The sequence below is a fragment of the Budorcas taxicolor genome, chromosome 15 (assembly GCF_023091745.1).
Source record: "Budorcas taxicolor isolate Tak-1 chromosome 15, Takin1.1, whole genome shotgun sequence".
Classification (NCBI taxonomy): Eukaryota; Metazoa; Chordata; class Mammalia; order Artiodactyla; family Bovidae; genus Budorcas; species Budorcas taxicolor.
Genome location: NC_068924.1, coordinates 64,009,426 through 64,036,649, shown reverse-complemented (window position 1 = coordinate 64,036,649; position 27,224 = coordinate 64,009,426). Strand labels below are relative to the sequence as shown.

Here is a 27,224-nt window from a genome sequence, read left to right as displayed (position 1 = left end):
GTTTGACAGCATTTTATAAAGTTCATGCATTTTTCAGTTAATTTTGTGAATTTTCCTTGCAAACAACGCAGACTGAAGCCAGTGTCGGTAGTGTGTCCTTGAGTGTACATTTCATTCTACTTAAAACACCTGTTGCTTTGGGTGTCTCAGCTGACCTAAGTGTGATTATGCCGGATTCTTAGAAAAGTATGTTCTGCTTTGTGGTTCTTGACTCGTTCAAGTTCTCTGTGAGGCGTACAAGGCGGAGAAGTGTTGCTTTCCCTTTGTTTCAGGAATTTGTAGATGGAGTGATTGTGGAGTCTTGATAATGACTGATCATGAGCGCTACCCTTTAGATGCAGAGGGGTACAAAAAAAGGAAGCCCTAAATTCTTTACCATAACTTTACCATACTAAACTAACTTTACCATATTAGGGCTTTGATTAACAAAGGCAAAATTGGAGAAAAGTTAAACATTACCAATTAGTCAAAATACCTGTAAGAAGCTGAGTTAAATTGGAGAAGGAGAGTGGAGCAGAGGGAAGGAAATTGGTCTGAAAGTTTTGACTAAAATATTTATGAGTAGCTTTTGAGTGAAAAATGGACTTATAGGCATTATTACTTTATCCAGAAAAAAACCCAGAACAAAACAAATAAATATGATGAAAAAGAATGTAAACTATGTCATTATGAACTGATTCATAACTTGATTCATGAACTATCTCAAATTGCTTTTGGTCTCAAGTCACTTTTGCTTTCAAAACATCAGCGTAAATGGACAAGAGAATTCTTTCTAGCTACTTTTCAAAATGTTGTTCAAAAACCATAATTCTCTTAGTACCCTGTTGTTGAGACTGGGGAAAGATATTGTTTGTGGATATCTGATAAGCCATTTGCTGTGGTGGTGGTAGTTTAATCCCTAAGTCATGTCTGACTCCTGCGACACCATGGACTGTAACCCACCAGGCTTCTCTGTCCGTGGGAGTTCCCGGGCAAGAATACTGGAGTGGGTAGCCACTTCCTTCTCCAGGGCCTCTTCCTGACTTAGGGATCAAACCCACGTCTCCTGCAGTGCACTGATTTTTTTTTTTTCCACTGAGCCACTAGGAAAGCCTTGGGGGACCAAATGTTTGATTATTTTCCATAAGATTTAGGTCTGATTTTCTGTCTTAGGATATTCACCATGAATTCCAACTAACTCAATAAGGGAATCATCACAATGGTCTATTAACAGTTTACCTTGTAATTTCTGAACAAACTTTAACCATTTTTCCAGAAAAACCAAAAAAAAACAAAAACAAAAAACTTTATCATAGATATATCAAAAAGCTGAAAATACTTCCCTGGAAGAAATTCTTTCAAAATTAATAAGAAACTGAAGCATTCTAGGATTTTCTAAATCCTAAAATGCCCAAATTGAACTAGGCATATGTTTTTTTAAAATGACTTTTAAAGCAGCAAAACAAATGTTAATAAAAATTCCATCTTTTGTTTATGTAGCACCAAATCTGATGAGGGGAAATCATTTCATGGATGATGCTTTAATGTGCTGCTCTCCGAAAGGTTTTGTGGGAAGGTAGATGATCCTTTAAGCAAATGAAGGATTTTAAGTACAGGGCTCAGGACACTAAATTGGTCAAATTCAAGACCAGAGGCCAGAATTCCACACTTCCCACCCTGTTTACAAGTTCTCAGACACCATTCTCACCACCTGGCTTGGTGAGACTGCAGATTGATTAGCTCTGGTCTCATTATCAAGTCCTCTCAGAGGACTTTCCTTCCCAGGTAAGACCCACCTGTCTCTCTTTTCTAGAAAGTCCCAATTAGCTGTCTCTTGATATGAGTTATTCTCTTTATTTTCCTTGTGTGTGTCTATGTCTGTGAGTGGGAATAGAATTGAAATAGATTTTCTGCTTAATTACAGAAAAAATATAGACTTGTAAAAATAATCAAACAGTACAGAGGTGTATAAAATAAAAAGAACATTATTTTTTCTGACCAATCCTGGTTCCCACGGTTAGCAACTTAATGAGGATCCTTCTAAACTTTTTTCTAAGGTGTGCAAACCTAGGTTGTCTATGTGTCATTACTTTAAACCAGTGGTTCTCATCTGGAGGTGATTTTGCCCCCTGCTCCTGCCCCAGGGGACTTTTGGAAACTGGAAACTTTTTTGGCTGTTGTAACAACAGGAGGGGAGGGTGCCACTGGCATTTGGTGGGTAGAGGCCAGGGATGCTGCAAAACCCCCCAAGATACACAGGACAGCCCCACAACAAAGAGCTGTCTGGCCCACAGGTCAGTAGTGCCAAGACTGAGAAACCTGGTTTCAAGCAAAAGTGAATTTAAAGCATACGTACAATTTTTCAACTTTTTGCCTTCAGTGTTCATATCATAGACATTTTCCCAGGTCAGTCCATGTTGGTCTGCTGGAGGATTCCATTATATGAATGTCTATCCAATCATATAATCATTCCATCGCTTAAGATGGACTTAATGTCGTTTTTAATATTCTTACTATTATGAAAAAGGCTGAGATGAATAGCCTCACATGTTTCTTTGCTCACATGCAAAGGTATTTTGTAAAATAAATTCCTAGATGTTGAATTGTTAGTCCAAAGGTTACCTGTATTTAACCTTTGGAGAGCTGTTGCCAAAGTGGTCACCAAAAAAAGTCACTTTACCTGCTTACAAGACAAGCCATTATACACACCGGTCCTCAAAATAAGAGTTAGAACGTGCCTGTCAGCAACTTGGTCTATCCTTGTCAAGTTGAAAATGGATTTATTGTCAAAGGAATTCTTAGAGTCTGAGGGGAGATGTTTTGTTCAGATTTTGTGGGGTAGTAAATAAACAACCTGGAGAAGAAAATGGCAACCCACTCCAGTACTCTTGCCTGGGAAATCCCATGAACAGAGGAGCCTGGCAGGCTGCAGTCCATGGGGTCACAAAAGACTTGGACATGACCTAACGACTAATCAAGCAAGCAAGATGAACAAGAAGATACAATCAACACAGGTTTTCCCGTTGGGTTAGTGAGAGGGTGCAAGGGCCCCGAGGGCAGTCTTCACTGATTACAACCCCACCTTCTCCTCAAGTTGTTTTCCAGGGAAGAAGCACCTTCTCCTGCTCCCAGATGACCTCCTCTGAGAACAAAAACAGGGGAGTGGGCCCTCCTGAGCTCTGGGGCCAAGCTAACCTCCTGCCAGCACCCTCTGCAACCCCAGCCTCCCTGGGCCACCATGTAAGAAACTGGGCCCCCTTTTTTTTCCCTCTGAAGTTTCCTGTTTCTTTGTGTGGAACAGAAGGACAAAGTAAGTTCTTGAGCAAATGGTCGGAATCTTGTTTTGACAAAGTAGAGACTGAGGGGTTCGCTGCCCGCTCCACTTTCCATGTTGCCTTTGTTCCTCTGGCCCAGTTGACGGTGCCGAGGTCTCCCCCCTGCATCCTAATGAAGGGCGATGAAACGGGCTAAATCTTGGGGCACAATGCTCACCCTGCGGGCTCAGACGCGCCTTTGAACAACACAAATCGGCTTCCACCAATTAAAGACAAATGGTGTCTCTGGATTCGTTGGGGTTCTGGGGCATCAGAAGGTTTCCCACTAGCCTGTCCCAAGGACTGGGAAGAAAAGAGCCCAGGATAAGAGGCACACTTTATACTTCAGCTTCAAAGGGCCAACCCGTGTTTCTCATCAAAATAAGTGACTGGGAACTTTGGGGTTTTCCAGGAGACCTTAATAGTGATGAATGTCCTGAGACCCCTTGTGGGTCACAGTCCCCTCTCCCATCACAGGTAAATAATGGGCTGCAGGCTTGCTGGAATTAATGCGTATTTGTTCTAAGATCTCTTAGGGGAGACATTGTAAAAATGGAATTTTGAACTGGCTTCTTTAGAGTTCTAAAGGTCTGTTTCATCTTTAACATGTAGAAGACAGGTGAGAATACCTTTGTCCACACTGAGATGACACAACCTAGGGTGGAGAGCTTGGACTCTGGTCAGAAAGACTTTGGTTTGGTTCTAAATCTGCAATTTACCAGCCTGGTAAGTCTTGAGCAAGTAATTTACCTCCTAGGAGTCTCAGTCTCCCCACTTATAAATTCCAGGAAAATCTTATCAAGTTCTTCTTAGGGGTGATAGCAGGGAGGGAATAAGATGATCCATTTAAGATACTTGTATATTGATACAGATAGTGATAGAAATACACTGAATTTAATAGAAACAGTTATTCTTATTACTACTTCTGGGCCCATGTAGCCATTTAAAAGTTTGGCAGAAAGCAAGGATGTTCTAGCTAAGGGGTTAGGGCATCAGCACTCGTTTCTACAAACTAGATGATCATGACAAACCTTTCTCAGACTCTCAAGGTTTAAGAAAATTCTCCCAAGAGTTTCTGAGTTTTCTCTATGAACTGTTCCTCCTGAATCATTGCCAGATGCTAAGGACTGCTGCCATTACACCAGCATCCAGGCAAGAAAGATTGGGTTTTAAAGGACAGGTAGATACTGCCAATGCCTTTGTCATAAAGAAACCCTGGATCCCAGGGGTAGACATGCACAGTGGCATGATGGATGGGGAGTCTCTGTAGCCAGAACAGCCAGAATAGGGGGCTGTTGGAGATGATACATGGAGTAATAGCAGGGGGGACTGGATAGGGAAACTCCGGGGCAGGTTGCTCCAAGCATCATGTTACTTGGTCAGCCTCCTTATTTCTAATGGTTCTTTTTTAATGTTCACTCATTAACATGAGGTGGACTCTATGTCAGTCCCCTGTGGTTATACAGGAGACCAAGTCTCCAGAGCATCCCTTGCATATTAAATTAGAGCAACAGGGCAGAAAAGAGAATTCACAGTCTGGCTGGAGAGGACATTAGGAGTATAAGGATAACTTCATAAAAAAACAGTTCCTGGCGGTCCACTGTTTTTACCCACCAACACTCAGTAGTAACCCAGAGCCTTCAGAGACAGAAGGAGTCCTGGGAGGATGCTTAGCTAGTAGTCTGCTTCCCTCTTACACCTCCTACACCGGAGCCTCCCATCCACTGTCTCTCCGTAACATGGAGATGAATCTCTGCCCCTTTCTTAGCGTGTTTGGAGGGATGCTGTCTCATTGGATTTAGATCTGGAAAGCCAATGTGGTCACTGAACACAGTGGAAGCTGCCCTCTCATAACTATCTAATATTTGCTTGTTTTTATAATTCAGGGGGAAATTTTCCTTATCATTTGAATCATTTTTTGCTGGGTAACTCTGAGTCTACATAGACCAAATAACATGTTAGCCTTAACTCTGCTGGGCTCCATGAATCTGTGGCCTTTTAATCAAGGCATAGCCTCTTCTCACTCAGAGTAAGATGATTAGGATTGGTATACATGGAGTGCATTTTGCTGGTCAGCAGTTGTTTTAGTGATGGATGGCATTCTAGCCAAATAGTAAGAGGACAGATCAAGCCTCATAAACAGCTCTTCAGCCTGACTGACTCCGAAAACTTGGGATGGAGTGCCCAACAGTGTGGGATGGGCCAGGTCCACCACAGTTTTACTAAGACTTTGCTTCCACTTGCCTGCTCCTTGTGGGGACCCTCTTGGCTTTTGCTTTGGCAGACAAGGTCCCTGAGGCAGGACGTCATGCAGGGGTAGGATTTATTTTGGTTTGGGGTTAAGAAGTAACTCAGAGCTGGGATGGACTCTTTGCCCATGGAGGGAAGTGGTGGGAAGATAAGAAGAATAGAAGAACTTGAGAGCAAAGCCGAATTACCTGCTGATGGAAGCAAACTTACCTGCTATTGCAGACCCTGAGGCCGACTCCAGCAGTGTTCTCATTTGCCTTGGAAACTCCTGCCTTGTGGGGCATTTACCACCTGTCCCTCACCCTGCTTCAGAAGGTGAAAGCTTCTTTTCTGCAAAACACAAGGCATGTTTATTGGTATCCAAGTATTAAAAACTACAATGGTAGTTATTCTCTGCATTCTCAATATAGATCAGACTCTGTGCTCTATGTGACACTGTCTCATTTAATTATCACAACATGCCCCTGGGGGAGGTACTGTGATCCTCCCCACTTGGCAGATTCATCCAGCCAGACATTTTTGAGTGTCTGTTAGGCACCAGGCACTGGTAAGGGTAAGGCAGGGCTCTTTAGTATATTTTCCTGCTTCATTTGGCAGAACTGTACACCAGTTCCAATTGTAGCCTTTTTCTGGCACACAGGAGAGTGGTCATGCCATGCATTTCCCAGATATTACTACTTCTAGAAAGATGTTTGGTAATAATGGTGATGGTGAGGATGAGAGTTACTAAGTGGGCAGGATCTCAGGACTCAAATGTCCTCTGAAGCTCAGGACTCCTCTGCAAGGTCATCCTCTTCATCCCCAAGGCTAAACAGAATTTCCTTGTTTGGGCTATTTTCGCTGTGAGCACACTTTACATTTGAAAAGCTGTCGAGGAATGCCACTGGGGGACATTTTGGTAGTGTTATTACGTACCGTCCAGCCCCATCCCCTGGAGCTGACTCAGAAACATTCTGAGATTTGTGGGAGCCTCCCAGTGGTCATGTATGGATGTGAGAGTTGGACTGTGAAGAAAGCTGAGCCCTGAAGAATCGATGCTTTTGAACTGTGGTGTTGGAGAAGACTCTTGAGAGTCCCTTGGACTGCAAGGAGATCCAACCAGTCCATTCTAAAGGAGATCAGTCCTGGGTGTTCATTGGAAGGACTGATGCTAAAGCTGAAACTCCAATACTTTGGCCACCTCATGCCAAGAGCTGACTCATTGGAAAAGACTCTGATGCTGGGAGGGATTGGGGGCAGGAGGAGAAGGGGACGACAGAGGATGAGATGGCTGGGATGGCATCACTGATTCGATGGACGTGAGTCTGAGTGAACTCTGGGAGTTGGTAATGGATAGGGAGGCCTGGCGTGCTGCAAATCATGGGGTCGCAAAGAGTTGGATCCGACTGAGCGACTGGACTGAACTGAACTGAAGAAGACTTACTGAGCACATCCACCAGGTAGAAGACGACTACGTTTCTATAGTTACATAAGTTACCCATCGACTCTAGCAAATGAGGATGTTGATTTTGAACAAAAGCAAAGTAATCAGGACTTTCTGAGGATTTTTTGAAGCAGACCCGTCTCCTAGGCACAGGGAGTTTCAGCTGTCTAATGAAATAGGCCATCTAAACACCAGAAAAGGGGTGTCCGAAAGACACAGTGTACCAGGAGCCAAGGACAATACTGATTAAGATCAAGTCGCTAATTGAAAGCCTCAGCCTCCAAATTGCTGCCAGATGAACAAATAGCAGTGTGCGCAGTCCAAGTGTAATTTCACACGGGTGCTGTCTCATTCACAACCTGGGAAGGCTGGAAAACATCAGGGGGCAGAGTTCCATCAGCTGGACAGGGACAAAAAGGGTTTCAGTGGAGGGGTTATATCACCAGTTGGTGTCATTGTTCCTGGTTGGGGAAGACATTTTGGAGGTAAAAGATGTTGGGTCCAGAGGCACCAGACTCAGATACAAACTGAACAGGAAGAAGTGAGAAAGGGATTCAAGCCTGTCCGAAGGCTGTCTCTGGGTGTTGGTCTCATATTAAGTTAGGTTTCCAGGATGAACGAAGTCCCAGTAAGAAAGTTAATGCTTTATATATAAATAATATACATATTTTAGAAAACTTATGAATTTTTGCCCAACTAAAAAATTTGTGACATTTTGATTCCACTTGTTTGGCTTAGTATGAATAGAATGCTAGATTTCTAATTAAAAAAACAGATATGCAATAAGCAATAAAAGGTTACTGTATGGCATAGGGAACTATAGCAATATCTTGTAATGATCTCTAATGGAAAATAATTTAAAAATAATATATTGTATATGTATAACTGAATTACCTTGCTGTGCACCTGAAACATTGTAAGTCAACTATTCTTCACTAAAATATATATATATAAAGAAAAAAAAAAGAAAGCTAATGCCTTTTCCAAATAGAACTGAAATGATCACAAATTGTTCCTTTGAATTTGGTGACGAGAACAGGTGGATAGCAGAGTATTGGAAGAGTTGAGGCTAACGCCCCAGCTCACACTGCCAGCTAGATAATGGAGTCCTGAATGTTGTTGACTTTGGATCTGTGTCCCTTGCTGGAACTCTCAAGATACTCTTACAGCTCTAATAATTCCTGTTAAAGAGACAGAGTGGTCCCCTTAGTGTTTTGCTCAGATAGCTCTCTCATTACCCTAAATGTATCTTCCCTAGGTTGGGAAGATCTCCTGGAAGACGAAAATTGCAAACCACTCTAGTATTCTTGCCTGGAGAATCCCATGGACAGAGGAGCCTGAAGGGCTATAGTTCATGGGGCTGTGAAGTGTCAGACACAACTGAGCAACTGAACACACACACAGGGTATAAATAATAATTAAAGTAAGAGAGTTTAGAAGTGGGACAAGAACAGAGAAGGAGGACACTCTATGGGATGAGAGAGTAAGTTCAACATTTGCATCAGATGAAATTTCAGCCTCAGAAAGTCTGCGATTCTGAATTTCTTGGCAGCAAAGGCAAAAAAGAGAAAGGCCTTCACTGGCATAGCTCTCATTGTGTATTAACGGAAAGCAAATACAAGTTCATTTGCAGATGCAGATATTGTTTGTGTTATTTTAATTCCTAATTCTTCCCTTTCCTTATGTAAAGGTGGGTGCTGGAGAAATGTTTTTCACTTCAACTTTGTAAATAACAGAAATTTAACCCTTTTTATACCAAACGTGTAAAAACTGGGTTCTTCCACCTTCCTGGGGAAAAAAAAAAGGTAGCTAGACTTTATTATGCTAACATTATTACTGTTGACCCACTGACCTCCAGCCCCAGGCTCCTGCAGCTCTGCCTAAGGGCTTTCTCTGGCTCTCAGAGTCCATTGACTCATATATGAGCAAAGACTGGAGTGCTGAGGAATTAATGTTCATCTCATCATCCTTCAACAAATGGTTGATGGTGGTCTGTAGGTAATAACTCATATCCATTGCTCTCTGGGTAGTATGACTCTGAGACATAGTCTACACTGTCTTCCAGAGTTCCCCACTGGCACTGAAACTCCATCGCCCCCAGTAGTAACTTTCTTAATAATACAAACTTTTGTGTCTTACTTTCCCACACTACTTTTGGCCCTCATTGGGATCACCACCTACATAAGCTACTTACACTCAAATCTATCTCTCCCAGCCTGCTTCTAGAAGAACCCAACCTAAAATAATTTGTGAAGATATTTCTCTGAGGAGCTAACTTAATTGAGTTATAGAGTTCAAGTCAGCTAGATCACCATTTGGTTGTTTCTTTAAAATATTGGGTAAGACTTTGATCAATGCTAAGTAACATATATTTCAGGATTGCATTGTCTAAAGGGATGCTCAAAGTATGATTGTATTATTGGTTTAAAAAGATTTAATGTTAGATCCAAGAATTGATCTCTCTCTCTTTTGTCCCTTTCGCTCTCACACACACACTGTTCTCGGTGTGAAAGAGCCAGCCCAGTCCTTTGTGAGATGGGGTAGTACAAGTAAGTGGAGACGCCAGTAATGTTTCTAGAGAGAGCCTATAATGTCTCCCAAAGGACTTAAAATCTGAAGGATTTGGTCATCCTCTGCCATCTACCATTTTTCAGACATGTGTTAGAAGGCGGCTGCTCCCATCGTAAGGAAGCATCGCTGGGCCTGTGCTAATTGCGTCCTCTTTCCTAATTGTGCCCTTGATCAATTGGTCTCACTGCATTAACTGTAACACGTGCCCTGGTTAAATGGTAGTCTCTGTATCAACACATCTGTTTAGTATCACAAGGAGAACACACATGTGATTCAATAGATTCCAACAAATCCCAAATGATTATTCTTAGCATAAACATCTAAAATAGACCCTGGTTCCATTTCACCCAGGTTTCTGCCTGTAGATTAAGAGGTTATCGTTCAGGCAACACAAAGGCTGAGTTGTATTAACCCAGTTAATCGTACCTGATGGACTCTTTGGTGCAACCCAGACTACCGTCAATTGCTGTGGTTAGCTAGTATTTTCTGAGACGCCCCCTACACCTCTTTAAATTATTTAAGGCCCCAGTGATTACCTTTACTTTATTGTTTGGTTAGACGTTCCTATGTTCTGATATAATTTATAAGCAAAGTTAGACACTAGTCATTTAGGATGAAATGGTGCTAATGAAAAATTATATATGTATGTCTCCATTCCCCTGAAGACTTGGGGGTTAAGTCTCTGGAAGGCCTCAAACCATTTTTTAATAAGTGCTTACATCAGCACTTATTTTAATAAGGCAGGGAAGGCCTTGGGTTGTCTGGGTTTAAATGAAAAATTTTCATGTTAAAATTATAGAAGCACATCTGCCAATCCCTGATTCTGCTGGGCACAGAGGAGGCGCTCATTGAATAGAGGATGCAAGAAAAGTCATCAGTGATACCAACAGCCAGCAGCAGTTCACAGGCCTTTACAGAAAGACAAATTGGGCTTCCAGAAAGAAAAGTGATGGTTGAATTGTTTGGTTCCTAGGGGCTTTTTTCTATGTATTGTCTCCAAATTTGAACTGATAGCTTTGAGAAGAAAGGAAAAGACAAATACTCATGAATTTGGTATATCATATTGAAATTATGGATTCATTCATGAAAAGGTGTTTTGTGAGCAAGGATAGAGTAATATAATGTAACAAGCAGTCTGCTTTCTTGCCACAGCTGGATCTGCCCTCTGAATTTTGTGATCATGAGGGTGATGGGAAATGAACCCTCTCCCTAAATTAGGAATGAAGAGTGTGAGCTTCCTTTTGTTGTAGTCAGTGTAGTTGATCTGAGCAGAGGGCACAAAGAAGGCGGTGTTATTTGTGTGCACCAAAAAGCTGCTTCTCCTTATAATGTCTCTGCAGTATCCTGATACACTTCTTGATGTCTCTATCATCAGGTCCATTTTTTGTGGTCATGGCCCATAAAACCTTCTGGACCTGGTCATCTTAGCCATTATACCTTATACTGAGCATGCATCTTAGTGGATCAATCAGGGGAGAAAAGGATATAACTTTATTTGCTTTAAATCAACTTAAGTCCAACTCTGCTGCTGCTAAGTCACTTCAGTCATGTCTGACTCTGTGCGATCCCAGAGACGGCAGCCCACCAGGCTCCGCCATCCCTGGGATTCTCCAGGTAAGAACAATGGAGTGGGTTGCCATTTCCTTCTCCAATGCATGAAAGTGAAGTCGCTCAGTCGTGTCTGACTCTTCGAGACCCCATGGACTGCAGCCCACCAGGCTCCTCCGTCCATGGGATTTTCCAGGCAAGAGTACTGGAGTGGGGTGCCATTGCCTTCTCCAAGTCCAACTCTAAGACCCACAATTCAGGCTCGTGGGAAGTTCAGTCATTGCTGGGGCCAGCTCTGTATCCCAGGGTTGCAAAAGGTCCCTGGCTCTACACAGACAGCAGCAAATCAGTAAGGAGAATGCTTGGATGGTGTATTCTGGGTCCACACTGTTCAGCTTGGGGAAATCCATGTCTTAAGGCTCCTGTTCCCTTCAGGTCAAAACAGCCCTGCTGATGGAGCTTGGCAGGTGGGATGCTGGAATATGAGACTATCTGTGGAGGCTGGAGACCCTCTGATGAGATGTGGCCTTTCTAGTTGCCCTGCCAGTCATCCTGCCCAAGATCTCCTAGGAGTGTGGAAAGCCAAACAAGCCCCATGCCAGGGGTTGGCTTAACCACCTTTTGGGCTTCCAACACTCCCAGGAGTGCTGCCATGGGGAGGCATGAAGGGTTCTGATGCCCAGGGCTAAGAAAACAGCAGAACTCCCCAAACCAGGTCCTGAGCCACTTTTGGGTCCACATGATTTATTACAGGGAGTACTTTCAGGATCAACCACTAAGGAAGCTGCAGAAGGAAAATGGGAAAGAGGAACAAGCCAAGCATGAGTGATTTTAACTGAACTCCCAGACTCAGCCCCATCCTGTAAGGTGCTGGCAAGTGTAAATCACACCTTGAAGAACAGGAGTTGGGCCTTTGTGCTTCCACACCCATCAGTCACTGGCTATAGACAACCCTGGGGTGAGCATGAAGGGGCTGAAAATCTAGGCAGTTTTTAGCTCTTCATATGGGCGAGATGGGGCCCATGCCAAGGGCAGTCCGTGAAGGTGGCAGGTGCCAGCTCTCAGCAGCAAAGCACACGTGTAGAAGCAGAGCTTGGAAAAGGATAAGAGGAGACCTCGATGTGGCACCAACAGTGATCGCTACATGGGCCATGCAAAGCGATCGCATCGCCTCTGTAAAGTGGTATCACAGGGAACTGCCTAATACTGCTGTCCTGAAGAGCAAAAGAAGACAAGGAGAGAAGGTCTTTTTAAAACCATTTATCTGAAACAGTGTCGCAGAGAAGTGCATCCTGGGTACTGCCTCTGCTTACAAGGTAGCATGTAAAGGCATGCTAGACTTAATGTGTTTATATCCCTAGGCTGAGTCCCCAAAGTAACAGGACAATGTGCTATTTATGACTAGTTATGGACTATTTTACTTAGCAAAGCAGGAGTTTGATGCTCCTTCACACCAGTGATGCAGATGTTTTAAATTCTCCTTTGGCTTTGTGTGAAAACATCCATCCCACCGAGAAGAAATGAAGTCAAAAGCTCTTGAAACATCAAATAGGAAAGAATCACGGGTCTGTTCAGTGGGAAGATACAGAGGTCTCTAAACAGAGAACCCACAGGGAGAAAAGAGAGATAGCTTTGAAATCTAACCTTAGGGAGATGCTCTGATGACATGCAGATGGTCTGTGAACCCAACAGGTAGAGGTCTAAACCAGGAGAGAAAAGGATAGATGAGGACGTCTTAGAATTCTCTTCAAAAGCATCAGAGGAGAAGGTATAGCTTTGAAAAGCACAGGAAATAAATGAGGGAAGAGAGAATAATGCTCAGTAGATGTTTGATGTAAGAATATAATTTTAAGGCTTCATTACACGGGATTAAAATAGATGAAAGTACAGAGACCATGCTTGGTACCCGGAAGTCGGAATCAACACACTGGACCCAGATCTGGAAACCCATTGCATTACCAAGAGACCAAAAAGTATTGCTTTGTACTTGAAAAGGTCCAATAATTAAATTCCTTTATGGATTTTTCTTTAAGGTGTATGCATTTGGGGAATTGATTTTTAAAGGCAGTTGGATGCTTTGTAAATAAAGGCAAACAAGGGAAGCAGAGACTATGCGTAGTTTAAATTGCTACTCAAAACCAGACCAACCAGAAAAGTGTTATTATCTTGCTTCATAGATGAGGAAAACAAGACCTGAAAAGATTAATTTTCCCAGACCCTAGTTTATTAACTGGAAGAATGAGCACATTTTAGCCTTTATTCTTTCTGCCCACAAACAGACATTTGTTGAATACCTGTATATTTGAGCCTATAGCTATCTGATCCTGGAGGCCACTCTTTTTCCACCAGAGTCTAGTGACAAAACATTTAAATCTGAGTTCATGGAACGTTGGATTACACTGTGGTTATGCAGGATGGTAAAGAGATTTGCAGGGGGCAGAGAGGGTCTGGGAGCACACACAAAAAAGGCATGAAGACTTCATGCTAGATTTATAGGCTTAGCGGGGGATACCCAAACCATTTCCTGACACTTTAAAAGATAATAGCTATAGGCCAGCAACAAAATTATAAAATACACAATTTTATGGCTAACATTTTCCGATTATAAAACTTGAAAAAAATAGTAGAAAGAAGCAAGAAACATTCTCAATGTTACAAACCAGAGATAACGACTGTAATTATTTTAAAGTATGCTTTTCCAGTCCTTTTTTTTCCTTTGGCTGCTTAGATTTTCCTTCTTTGGTTTTGATTTTGAACAGCTTTATACGCTATGTCTGTGTGTGATTTTCTTCATACTTATCTGGCTTGGGACCTTGTAAATCTGTAGGTCAGTGTCTTTCATCAGAAAAATTTCAGTTGTTATATCTTTACATCTTGGTTTTCCTCCATTCTCTCTCTTTTCTTCTGGGATGCCAGTTAATGGATTTATTAACTTTCTTACTATATCTTTACATTTTCCTGTACATTTTTCATCTTTTTGTTTCTTAGGCTTCATACTGAGTCTTCTGTTTGACTATCTTTCACTTTGCCAGTACCCTTCAGTTGCATCTGATTTGCTATTGAACTCATCCACTGAATTTTTTACTTTATGTCATTATAACTTTTGTGTTCTAGATTTCTCCCTGGGTTACTTTTTAAGGTGAAAGTTTTCTTCCAAAGTCCTCAATTTTATATTTTATTTCCTTGAACATTTTCATTCTATTTACTTTTTAAGTCGTGTCAGACAACTCCATTATCTGAATCCTTTATGAATCTATTTCTAACGTCTACGTTTCTCTTGAATTTCAGCCACATGGTCTCACCTTTCACTGAACCTTCCCTTGGAAGCATCATCCTGCTCAACCCTGGTCATATTTCATGAGCATAACTTGAAACCAAATGAAAGAGTAGACCTACAAGAGAAGTAGGCACGTGTCTTGATTTCAGACATGTCGTGTTAGAAAGGAATATGTGTTTCAGAATTACAGAAATGTGGCAGAATTCCTCCACCGTGGGCAGACGTGTTTAGGTATCCTGAGTCTGTTGACCTTTAAATCTCCCTTTAAACCCTTTTCAATGACATGAAGAACCTGGATTGTCATGAGGCTTTATTACCTGGAAGGGCTTGAGAACTCTCCAAGGTTCCTGCCAGTTAAACCCACATGAAATGTAATAGAAATAGGACCCATCTCACAGGTAAGAGATCATGAAGTGGAAGCCTAATGGACTGTGAAGGTACTTACTTCTAAGCGGAGAAAAATCCAATGATTAGGCTTACAGTAAAAGTGATTTGTTGTATTCTAACTGAGGTTGACATGGCTAGAGGCTAGTTCATTTTCTTTCCGTATTCCAGGACAGGTCTTAAGTATCACTCAGCCTTTCTTGGCTGTGATCTCTAACAAGCAAAGTTCAAAATGAATGAGGAACTACACTTGAATTACACAAATCATAGCCCTTTGATAGTCTAACTGGTCACAGATTGAAGTCTCTGCCGGCACCAGACAGCTGGTGAGTGGGGACTGTGACCAAGGCAAGAATGTGATACTGTCTAAGTAGAGAGCTCCTCCCCGCCCTGTGAGAATATAGACCCAGGGTTTCCAGAGCTAAATTTTGTCAGAAGCTAGTAATGCAGATTTTTATGAGACACTGTCTGATTTTTATGTTGACGGTGAATTCCATCCTCTGAAACTTGCAGGTATGACATATGTTTTGGGGATGATTGAAGTCTGTGGGCTCTTCCGGTTGTTTCCAGGCTACATATGCAGCTTTGACTGAGTCTGTACTATAAGAAGGCTTCCCTGGTGGCTCAGAGGTTAAAGTGTCTGCCCGCAATGCAGGAGACCTGGGTTCGAAGAAGGTGGCCCATCAATGAAGCAATATGGAAGGCTCTTTCTGCCTCTTCATTCCACATCATCCAGGGATTCCTAGAAGTATAAGCACTGGGATTTTTCTGAGTCCTCTTGAAGCTTCAAAAAGTGCAGTGCCTTCTCTATGCCATTTTGGTATTTTTAAACAACTCACTCAGTGAGATCCCTTTTTGACATTTAAAATGGGGCTTTGGCATCAACCACCAGGGAGATCACACAGAATGCATAGTCCAGAGCACACAGTGTCATTGAGATCAGCTGTCATGTGAGCTGTGAGCAGTCTTAGAGTAGACAAACCAGGAGCTTAACCAGTTTAGCAACTTTGCCAAATTGCACATAGGAACAATGTATTAATTTTTAGTTCTGAAATATTGTGGAAGTGTTATATGAATGGATATTCATTTCTTGCCTGGAGGCAAGCAAGCAAGTTGTTTGAAAGGTAACTGGGACCCTTAAGGGAAAAAAAGAATGTCCGATGCATAACTGAGTTGTGTGGAGACTGTTTTATAATGTGCTCAGTTGTGTCTGACTCTGCTACTCGCCAGGCACCTCTGTCCATGGGATTTTTCAGGCAAGAATGCTAGAGTGGGTAGCCATTTCCTGCTCCAGGGGATCTTCCTGGATGAGAGATCAAACCTGTGTCTCCTGTATTGGCAGGCGGATTCTTTAACACTGAGCCACCTGGGAAGCCCCTGTGTATAGGGATGAGCCCATATCTTAGAAAAATGATTAAAAAGAGGCTAGGGAGCCTGATAGAGTGATTGGTATCTAAACTCAGTAATTAAAGGTTGAATTCTAAGGGGACTTACTCTGTATCCTTAGGCAAGTAATATTCAGTATTGTACCATAATCCATTTGAGAAAAATATATTGTCTAGCTGATCGAGTATTTCCAGGATATATCTAATATCCTGTTCGGTGCTCAGGATAGTTTTGTTGATGCCAATTTTACTGAAAGTAGCTGTGCAGCGTGAATGAGAGAATAGAGATCTCCTATAATGAGTATTGTTACATGTTTAGATGAAAAGTTCTATTTGGAGATTACGGGAATTTGTTGTATCTCTGAATTTATATTGGCTCTAGTGTTTTTTAATTACAACTTTTAACACACCCAGTGTTCTGGCAGATGAAATAGAAAATCTAAATTCATAAATGTGCTCTCATTTCTAATCTATTCTACTTTCTGGGAACAACAGAAATAGGAAACTGAATAGTCTGGTTTAATTGCCCAAGCTTCAGGGAATGAAGGAGATGATATTACAGTACTGAAAACCAACAATCCTTGCATACTGAGGATAAAATCTAGGCAAAATGTTTATTTTGTCCAGACCTGTCCAGATTTCACAATTTAGGAAGCAAATGAATGTGATTACATGAGGGCCTGATGTGGTGTCAAATTTATATATTTTTATATATATGGTGTGAAAGAGTTCTCAATTTAAGAATAAATTGTTAAAACAGGAAGATATGTCTAATGCGTGCATTTTTCTGTTATGCGTTTTCTCTTGGTAATTCCTTTGAGTACCATTGTTAGCAGGCTGCATATCACTGCATTTTTAATTCAATGAGATGTGAAAAGATTCAATGCTAAAATGAAATGCTTCAGACTCTTAATAACTCTTCTTTTCTTTTCTTTTCACTTTCAGTTCTTGAAGAAAGAAACTGCTCAGACCCCGGGGGCCCAGTCAATGGGTACAAGAAAATTACAGGAGGCCCTGGGCTTATCCACGGGCGCTATGCAAAAATCGGCACCGTCCTGACCTTCTTTTGTAACAGCTCCTATGTTCTCAGTGGTAATGAGATGAGAACTTGCCAGCAGAATGGAGAGTGGTCAGGGAAACAGCCAATCTGCATAAAAGGTGACTGGCAAATATTTCTGAAGTCTGTATAGATAAGTGGAGTTGCTGCACATTTTGGTAGCTCCCATACCTGTTTTCGAAGCCCTGGGAAAAAAATTGCCTTTCTCTTTTAAGTTCTCACTGAAACCGTACATTATTCTTATATTGAAAACCATCCATAAAACATGGGCTTCTTTTTTGGATCGCCAAAGGACCAGTTTATCCTCATCACAATGTCTTGATGTGATCAAGAAGAGTGATGTACTTATCAGAGTTTAGAGAGATGACAAGGCTGAGTTTTTTATGTGTAACCCCAAGGATAGAACTGAAACAATTAATATGTATTTATATGGCTACATTTATCTACCCTCTGTGCAACATTAAATCAATGCAAGAAATAAAGATACAATGGACGCATCATCCTTGCCAGCCTGTGTGGAGGGAGGTTTGAAATGTTAAAATGTTTAAAAGCATCTTTAAAAGACAATAAACCCTTGAACATTCAAAGGAGAGTTACAGGGCAAATGAGTGGTGTGTATTCTGAGAAATATGAGCTCCAATTCTCCTGTAGCAGGGAGGACTGGAGCCCCTTTGGGAAACAGGGAAGGATTTACTGAGATAAAGAGGAGTTGGGACGATATTCCAGTTGGAAGACAAAAAGTGGTATAGGCAGAAGTGAAAGAATCATGGTAAGTAAAAAAATGAGTCAATCGGAGAATCTGGGAGGTAAATTTTAAAAGGTAGTTTGAGACCAGAACAAATGGGACTTTGTATAAGGAAGTCTGGACCTGACTCCATGACCGTAGGCATGTGTAGTTTCTTTTATATATATATCATGTATATTTGAGAGAGATATATATGCAATTTTATTTCTCTGTCTACTTTTTATTTGTTTTTGGCTGTGCTGGTCTTCGTTGCTGTGCAAGCTTTTCTCTAGTTGTGGAGAGTGGAGGCTGCTCTTTGTTGCAGTGGCTTCTCTTGTGGAGGATAGGCTCTAGGGTGGGTAGGCTCAGTAGGTGAGGTTTCCAGGCTCTAGAGCACAGGTTTCCAGCATCAGTAGCTGTGCACACAGGCTTGGTTGCTCCATGCTATGTAGATCTTCCAGCATCAGGGATGATCTGTGTCTCCAGCATTGGCAGGTGGCTCCTTACCACCGAACCAACAGGGAAGCCCCGTAGTTTCTTGTTAAATTGATTCACTTGTTGCTCCAAGTCGACAGTAGCTCTCTTTTCAGTGGCAGGACTGAGCAAGTAACACACACACACACACACACACACACACACACACACACAACTATCTAGTTGTTTCCTGAAGAAAAGCATATCCTTGGCCTAGATTATCCAGATAATTGCTTCATTCCTCCACTTTGCCTTCTGAGTGTTTGTCAACAACCTGAATCATGGGAAAAGGAATGAAAGAACAAGTCTGTGAAAGGAAGACTTTAGACTTTAGCCAGGAGCGACCTTCATCCCCACCAGCACAGACTATGATTCTTGATTTCATTAGGTATGGACATGGTGTTACCTATGTCCTTGGAGATTTTTTGTTAACTCTTCTCTTACAAATTAATACAACTAGAGTTCCCTAGGTTGCTAATTAGACAAATGTTGGCTGCTTGATTGGGAAAGTGAGATGGGAAGGATTCCTTTTCACTTGTGAAGAAAGAGACTTCAACAAAATTAAACCAGGCTTTGAGTTGCTTTCAAAGGATCATTACAAGCCTTAATTGCAGAGAAAGGACCTGGAGGAATCAGTTACTCAAGACTTATTGTTGGTTGACACTGCTGTTCAGTTTTAAATGAGAACCTTGTGCTTTCCTATCTTGGGCTACATTTTAGAACCTTGCCCTTGGCCTTTATTCCAGATTGATCTAGTTTGCTAATACTGTGAACGGATAATTCTATTAACTACTATTGCTTCATATCACTGGGCATCCCTGGTGGCTCAGACAGGAAAGAATCTGCCCTGCAAGGCAGGAGACATGGGTTTGATCCCTGGGTTGGGAAGATCCCCTGGAGGAGGGCATGGCAACCCACTCCAGTATTCTTGCCTGGAGAAGTCCATGGACAGAAGAGCCTGGTGGGCTCCAGTCTTTGGGGTCACAAAGAGTCAGGCACAACTGAGCGACTAATCCTTTCACATTTTCATATCACCTGGATGGAGCAGCTCTTCAGACGTGTTTATTCTACTTGGGTTCTTCAAAGGGGGCTGCCATTTTATTAATAAATGAAACTCAGCATGCTCTGTTTTTTAAAAATTCATTTATTTACTTTGGGCCATTCTGCACTCATGAGCTTCTCATTGGGGTGGCTTCGCTTGTTACAGAGTACACACGGTAGAGCATGGGCTCAGTATTTGTGGCTCACAGGCTTAGTTGCCCTGCAGCATGTGGGATCTTCCTGGACGAGGGATTGGACCCGGCTCTCCTTCATTGGCAGGTGGATTCCTAACCACTGGACCACCAGGGAAGTCTCTCAGCATGCTCTTTTGCTAAGCGAGCTGTTCATGCTTGGCTGACACGTCTCACTTCTGAGAGCCTGGAGAATGTGCACTGGTGTCCAGAGAGGGTGGTCAGGTATGAATCTGAATTCATGGTGTGAACAGTTAGTATGGAAAAGGGTTATGCAGCTTTATCTTTTTCTTTCTAGCCTGCCGAGAACCAAAGATCTCAGACCTGGTGAGACGGAAAGTTCTTCCAATGCAGGTTCAGTCAAGGTGAGGTTGAAACACCTGAGCTCTGCTTTAAAGTCAAATGACCATTCCTTTCTCCACCCCCTTTCCCTACTTGTGTTTGGCCAAAGACAGTCGGAGGTTTCTTAGGGACACTCCGTGTTGACTTGCCAGGAAAGAAAAGGGCTTGTTAGATGGCGGCTTATTAGCTAGCTGCCTTTAGCCAAGAGGTAGCAACTGTTGGAAGATGTACAGGTTTCACTGGATCGTGGGAAAGTCAGTGGCTGGTTGGAAGCCAGACTTTAAGATGGCCTTTGAGGAGCTGGATTTTAATACTTGAGTCCTTCTAAAATGACTGTGTATTTATCATGCAGCTTTTAGGGAGATGGCATTCCTACCAAACACAGTCAGTTGTGGCTTAGGAAGATGTCCTTGGTAGTGATCAATCAGATAAGGCAGGCTGGTGGAGCTAGGGACCAGAGATGAATGACTAGCCCCTGATGAACGATGTGAAGCCTCGGTGTGTGGGTGGGGTGGGGGGGACGGGGTTGGGCGGGGTCGGGGGGCGGGACGCCCACCTAGTCTTTCTCCTGGAAAGAGAGAGGTGGGGACCCCTGGTGGCAAGCTAGGGAAGTTGCTTCCACCAGATATCAACGAGGCTGAAATGCCTGGCTTCCTTCAGTTCCCTACTCAGTTTTTACCTGGCAGAGAGACCCTCCATGACAGTTCTTTTAAAAAGATAGCACCCTTACCTCCACCCTGACTGCTGAGCTGACTTGTTTACCCAGTATTTTCTGACCTTTACAGAGATCTCCAATTTTCACCTGGCATTCATCTTCACCTATTGTCCTACTGACATTTGTTTATCTATTTGTTCAATTTCAGTCTCCTCACAACCCACCAAAAAATTGTGAAAGTTACACATGCAAGAACATTTCCTGTTTAGTTCATGCTGAACTTCTAGTACCTAGAATAGTGCCTGCTGCATAGTGGACACCCCCAGAATAGTGAATGAGTGAATGACTGGATGGGATAGACGGGTTCAAGTGCTCTTTCTGTCATCTCTCTTTAATGCTGGCTATTCTTAGGCAAATTCCTAAACTTGCAGAGCCTTTAGTTTCCTCTTTTCCAAAATAAGGGCAATCACACTAACGTTTGTCTCTAGAAATTGTTAAAGGATTAAATGCAAGGCAAATATCTTCCTGGAAGATTCACTGCTGGAGCAAGGATATGATGGTCTTCAGCAGACAGGCTCATTCAGGAACCCCCAAAGGCAATGCAAAGCTTCAGCAGCCAAAACCTGAGCTTGTTTGCAAGTACAGAAGCCCCCTGAGCTACAGACCTGGTTCTAAATATGAGCTAAAGATCTGTAGAATGGAATCAATGTAGGTGGAATATTTGCTCTGAGCAAAGCATTGTACGGACACGTGAAACATTTCCTACAATGGTATTCTCACCAGGGTGAGACTTGTGATCGCCCAGTGCTGTCTGGGGTCCTGTCTAAGCTTCCTGTGTACCCTTCAGCATCCCCACCTACCTCTCTGGACTACCTTTCTCCATGCATTTAACAGGGATGAAAACATTGATTCCAAAAGGAAATCTCACTTGTCAGTTAATTGTCATTATGCACTGATATAAAATGAGCAGAAGCTGTGTAGTGTGCATACCTCTCTCCCAAGAACCCTAGAGTGGCCTCCGGGGCTTCAACATCAGGGCGCATTTAAAAGGCCTTTTCACATTGGCACACAGCGCTTCTTATTTCTCCCAATCAGTGCGCTCTGAGAGAAGGTTCTATTCTCTGAGGTGGACTAATTACACCCGTTAATTGCTAAATCAAGCTACTGTATCAACACAGTTTAGTTTGAGTCAATTCCTTATATTGCTCCATTATGATAATGGTTAGAGCAGAGCAGTCACTTGGATTTCTTTCCTTGAAATTAACTTCTTTTTCTTGTTTAATTTCACAGTTAATTTGTGTGTGTGTGTGTGTGTGTGCATGTATAGCGTACCTTTGGATTGCAGCTATTATGTCAGATATTATGCTCTTTGGTTAAAACCCTGGGGAGCTGGAAGCATGCCAGAAATGGAAATGGAGGAATAAAGAGAAGGTTGAAGTGTGCAAGAAAATCTGCTCAGTGGTAGAAGAGATGTGTGTGTGTGTGAGGGAGAGACAGAGACAGAGAGAGGTAAGGGGAGAAAAGGAGAGTGAGTCACCCACACACAGAGGATGAGATAGCTGTTGTTTTCTTCCTTCGTAACTGAACATCTTTGTGCAGCTTGGCACAGATACTAAAAGGGCTGTAATGACTGTCTCCTGCCCTCCTCTCTCTCCGGGCCTCTCTGCTGTGATGCAGGGAAACGCCATTACACCAGCTATACTCATCAGCCTTCAGCAAGCAGAAACTGCAGGACGCCCCTACCAAGAAGCCAGTCCTTCCCTTTGGAGACCTGCCACCTGGGTACCAGCATCTGCACGCCCAGCTCCAGTACGAATGCATCTCACCCTTCTACCGCCGCCTGGGCAGCAGCCGGAGGACATGTCTAAGGACCGGGAAGTGGAGTGGCCGTGCCCCGTCCTGCATCCCTAGTGAGTCAAGGCTTGTCCTTGCACTGAAACAGCTTACATCTCTCATGGCTGCCTATGAAAAGCCCCTGACCCTCTTGATGACTTTTGGGGAAAAAATCCTTGTCCAAAAGAATAGTCCTCTAATACTTTCCCTCAGCTTGGTGAAGTCTGAAATTCCACAGTTAGAGTTTCCTTCCTTTGGCTTAAACTTATTACCCAGGAGAGATAATTAAATCCTAGATGAATTTTTGAGGAAGAGGAGGCATACTTTCTTGTGGATGATTTTATCATATTTGCTTGGAGAAAAGGGACAGAGCAGTCATTAAGCACCAAATGGAGAAGGGATTGAAGGAGCCAGAGAACCTCTATTTATGCCATATTGGTTACCTGAGGCCCAGTTTTCATCCTCTTCACCCAATGGTATTAATTACATTATTGTTAGTAAGTAATGAGGTATCAGTTACTTACAGGTTATAATAATGATTACTGAGATAATACATGGAAATGTCTTGAATGGGCTTTTGCACATACTAAGCTACTACCCCCATCCTTTTTGTTAGAGGAGAAGAATATGGCTTAGTTCGAGGTGGTCATCTTTATAGTCATGATATTTTGAGTCAGTTTATATACATCATCTCATCCACTCTCTGCAAGAACCTAGGAGACAGTTGTGATTACTGTATCCATTTTGCAGGCAGGAAGACTGAGGCTCTAAGAGATTAGGCAACTTACCCAGTAAGTGCCTAGGATGGTAAGACTCCCAATTATAACACTCGACTTTATAGTGAAGCATGTTAAGGTGGTTGATTAGTTTGTAAAAAAAAAAAAAAAAACAGGTTAGATGCTCTGTGGTCTTGACCCCTGTCGGGCCCACCTTTCCAGATATGTGCTCTGTTGGTTGATTGACACATTCTCCTCTGGATGGGGAGGTCTGAGTTTATCTCACTGAGCTGGTGCTTTCTCCATAGTTTGTGGGAAAACCGAGAACATCTCTGCTCCGAAGACCCAGGGCACGCGCTGGCCGTGGCAGGCTGCCATCTACAGGAGGGCCGGCGGGGTGCACGGGGGCGGTCTGCACAAGGATGCCTGGTTTCTGGTCTGCAGCGGTGCTCTGGTCAACGAGCGCACGGTGGTGGTGGCTGCCCACTGCGTCACCGACCTGGGGAGGGTCACCGTGATCAAGACGGCAGACCTCAAAGTCGTCCTGGGGAAATTCTACAGGGATGACGACCGGGATGAGAAGAGCATCCAGAGCTTGCGGGTGAGAGAGGGCTGCAGCCTGGAAGTCTGGTTTCTTTCTCGGCAGCCCCCAGCATCGGGAGCGCAGTCCTTCTGTCAGTCTGTTACCTTGGCATCCAGTCCAGAGCCTGGAAATATTAGGCACATGCACGCTCAGTGGCTCGGTACTGTCGGACTCTTTGTGACCCCGTGGACTGTAGTCCACCTCTGTCCACGGGATTCTCCATGCAAGCAGACTGGAGTGGGTTGCCATGCCCTCCTGCAGGGCATCTTCCTGACCCAGAGGTTGAACCCATGTCTTTTGCATCTCCTGCACTGGCAAGCAGATTCTCCACCAACCGTGCCACCTAGATGCCTAACCTTTCATGATTGGCAGACACTAGAAAGGGGCATCTAGAAAGACTATGGAGTCTTCCCCCCCCAAAAAAATTTTTAAATAAGATAATAAAAAATATCTTCTATCATTGGGGTCATTGAAAGGTAACCAACCACCTATTCTGTTTAGGACACAGTGCTAGGTAGACTGTGAGGACATAGAGGCTCCTAATAAATTTCTAATATTATTTTCTATCCCTACCTCCCTCCCTCCTTCTGTACCATCCACCCTCTCATGCAGTCTAGCTCATCCACCTGTCCATCCATCCATCCATTGTTGGGTTCCCACAGCATGCCATTCACTGGGAATACACAGAACTGAACAAGGCATGGTTTTTGCCCTGAAGAGTCCACAGGCTAGGGGAAGAGACAGACCAGTATATTGTGACTAATCCAGCACAATAGAATCCCTGGGCAAATGAGCTCAGATATAGAACAAGTCTATAAAAATGTTGTAGCGTATCACAGATGTAAGCTCCAGGGGGCCCCATCAAAGAGGGTGACGAGCAAGAATGGGGATAATCAGGGGAGGCTTGCTGGAAAAGTCTTGTGGACCATCCTAGGTGAAGCTCTATCTTACTGGCTTGACGGTAAATGAAATGTTTACAGTGGACCAGAGGTTGCCAGCTGGTAGCCTGTACAGGTTTGTGTTTTGATAGTGCTAATGTATATTTTTTTAATCAGTTAGTTGCCAACATTTGGAGAAGGCAGTGGCAATCCACTCCAGTCCTCTTGCCTGGAAAATCCCATGGACGGAGGAGCCTGGTAGGCTGCAGTCCATGGTGTCACTAGGAGTCGGACACGACTGAGCAAGTTCACTTTCACTTTTCACTTTCATGCATTGGAAAAGGAAATGGCCACCCACTTCAGTATTCTTGCCTGGAGAATCCCAGGGATGAGGGAGCCTGGTTGGCTGCCATCTCTGGGGTCGCACAGAGTCGGACACGACTGAAGCAACTTAGCAGCAGCAGCAGCAGCAGCAGCAGCCAACATTTAAAAACCAGGAGGTTTCAGCCAGAGGTCTGGAGTCTATTCTCTGGCAAAATGAGCATGTCTGCACAGCAGTGGTCAGCTGAGCAAAGTGGTGTGCCTCTTTGCCTGGGATGTGGCATTCTGGTCCTTCGAAGCCTCGCTTGTCCACTCCACTTATTTAAAAACCACCTGCCAGCCCTGGTAGCCATTTCAGTTTGCAACCCTAGAAACAGAGCAATTGCTTTCTATGATCCACTGAGCGCAGTGTGTCCAAATAATTGCAGCTGACTCTCAGATATTTTCTCCTGATAATTTAGCCCCAGGGCTTGCCTGTTGCCGTCACCGTGGAGTCGGCCGCTCACCATTGCTGTCCATTCTTTACCTTCACAGATTTCTGCAGTCATCCTCCATCCCAGCTACGACCCCATCCTGCTGGATACGGACATTGCCATCCTGAAGCTCCTGGACAAGGCTCGCATCAGCACCCGCATCCAGCCCATCTGCCTGGCGGCCCCTCGGGATCTCAGCACCTCCTTCCAGGAGTCCAGCATCACTGTGGCCGGCTGGAACGTCCTGGCGGACGCCAGCAGCCCCAGCTACAAGGACGACACGCTGCGCTCAGGGGTGGTGAGGGTGGCGGACTCGCTGCTGTGTGAAGAGCAGCACGAGGCACAGGGGATCCCGGTGAGCATCACGGACAGCATGTTCTGTGCCGGCCGGGACCCCACGGCCCCTTCCGACATCTGCACAGCTGAGACGGGGGGCATCGCGGCTGTGTCCTTCCCGGGCCGGGCGTCCCCGGAGCCCCGCTGGCACCTGGTGGGGCTGGTCAGCTGGAGCTATGACAAGACGTGCAGCCACAGCCTCTCCACGGCCTTCACCAAAGTGCTGCCTTTTAAAGACTGGATCGAGAGAAACATGAAGTGAGCCATAGGCCCAGGGAGGAGTGTTTCTGTGCAGCCGTCCGTGTGTGTCAGCCGGGGCAGTACAGACCCAGAGTGGGATTCTGCCTGTGAATTTCGCTGTGCCCCTGGGCTTCTGATTTCAAAATCAGTGGAGGGTGAGTCGAGCTTACTTTCTGGTAGGCCGTTGCCTCCCTGACTGCTGGGGTCCTCTGGAAGATTCCCATGCTGCTTATAAGAACTCAGTTTCTTCCAAAGAGACTATGTGAGTGGCAAAGAAATTCACCCCATTCTACCAACCCAGTGGCCTTCCCCGCCCACCTTTTGGGGATGAACCAGATGCCATGGGTCAGCTCCGGTCGAGCGAAGGTCAAGACCGGATTCATCAGGTCTCTTCCAAGGCTCCAACCAGACCGATTTCCAAAGAGCCACCGGCAGGCCGGCCCCAGACAGCAAGCCTGGCTGTGGCATTGGCTGTATCACAGAGTGGTCCTTTTCCTTCCCAGTCGCCTGTACATACTTTAATAAAACCAGGGTTGGCTTCTGACCCACGGAACACATGTCCTATGGCTCTGATTCCTGCCTGCAGCCTTTTTGAGCTACATGTGTTGGGACTGGTGGCTGGGGGCAGCCTTTTAATAGATCGTCATTCCCAAATAATGCATATAGCAAAGCCAGTGCCATCTTTTCAATGCCAGTGCTTGCAGTTTGCTGTTCATAGGGAAAGAGAGAAAGGGGATGGGCACCATCAGATAAGGCACAAGCAGAGGAAAATACCAGGGACTTGACAATTTCTAGTGTCCCCTCTGGTTCTCAGGTTCTACATTCAAGCACAACACCCTGCTTTGAATCTCCAGAAATCTCTAGGACGTATTTTCATAGCATCTGAATTGGAATCACCTATTTATTCACACTTGATTGAGATATGCCAAGAACCCGCTACTTCATTCTTCTCTATAACTTACACACTTTCCTTTCAAGCCCCACGCCTGACTCCCACTGCATAGCAGAGGAAGAAAAAACCGAATCCAATCTGGTCCCTGAAGGGGTCTTTTCAGGAACAGTCTCTTTTTGGGGTGATTCACTCTTTCATCCTTTCTCCCCAGCTTTCACCAGATTCCTCCTGTCCCAGATGGTACCATGGAGGCGTAAGTGACTTTGAGCCCTGGGACACCAGAGGACTCCTGAGTTTCTGCAGGCTCTTGGCTGTGTGTGGTCTCATTTTCTCATTC

General features: G+C 43.9%; 1 protein-coding gene across 1 annotated transcript in view; it reads left to right on the top strand.

Annotated features, from left to right (window-relative positions):
• Positions 1-26,543, top strand: part of PAMR1 (peptidase domain containing associated with muscle regeneration 1) — an 80,192-nt gene extending 53,649 nt beyond the window's left edge. The window contains exons 7-11 of the mRNA XM_052652729.1: positions 17,077-17,289; positions 19,917-19,983; positions 22,293-22,525; positions 23,473-23,765; positions 25,481-26,543. Of these exons, the coding sequence (XP_052508689.1) occupies positions 17,077-17,289; positions 19,917-19,983; positions 22,293-22,525; positions 23,473-23,765; positions 25,481-26,017 (1,343 nt within the window). The 3' untranslated portion in view covers positions 26,018-26,543. The remainder of the gene's footprint in view (positions 1-17,076; positions 17,290-19,916; positions 19,984-22,292; positions 22,526-23,472; positions 23,766-25,480) is intronic.
• The last annotated feature ends 681 nt before the right edge of the window (positions 26,544-27,224 follow it).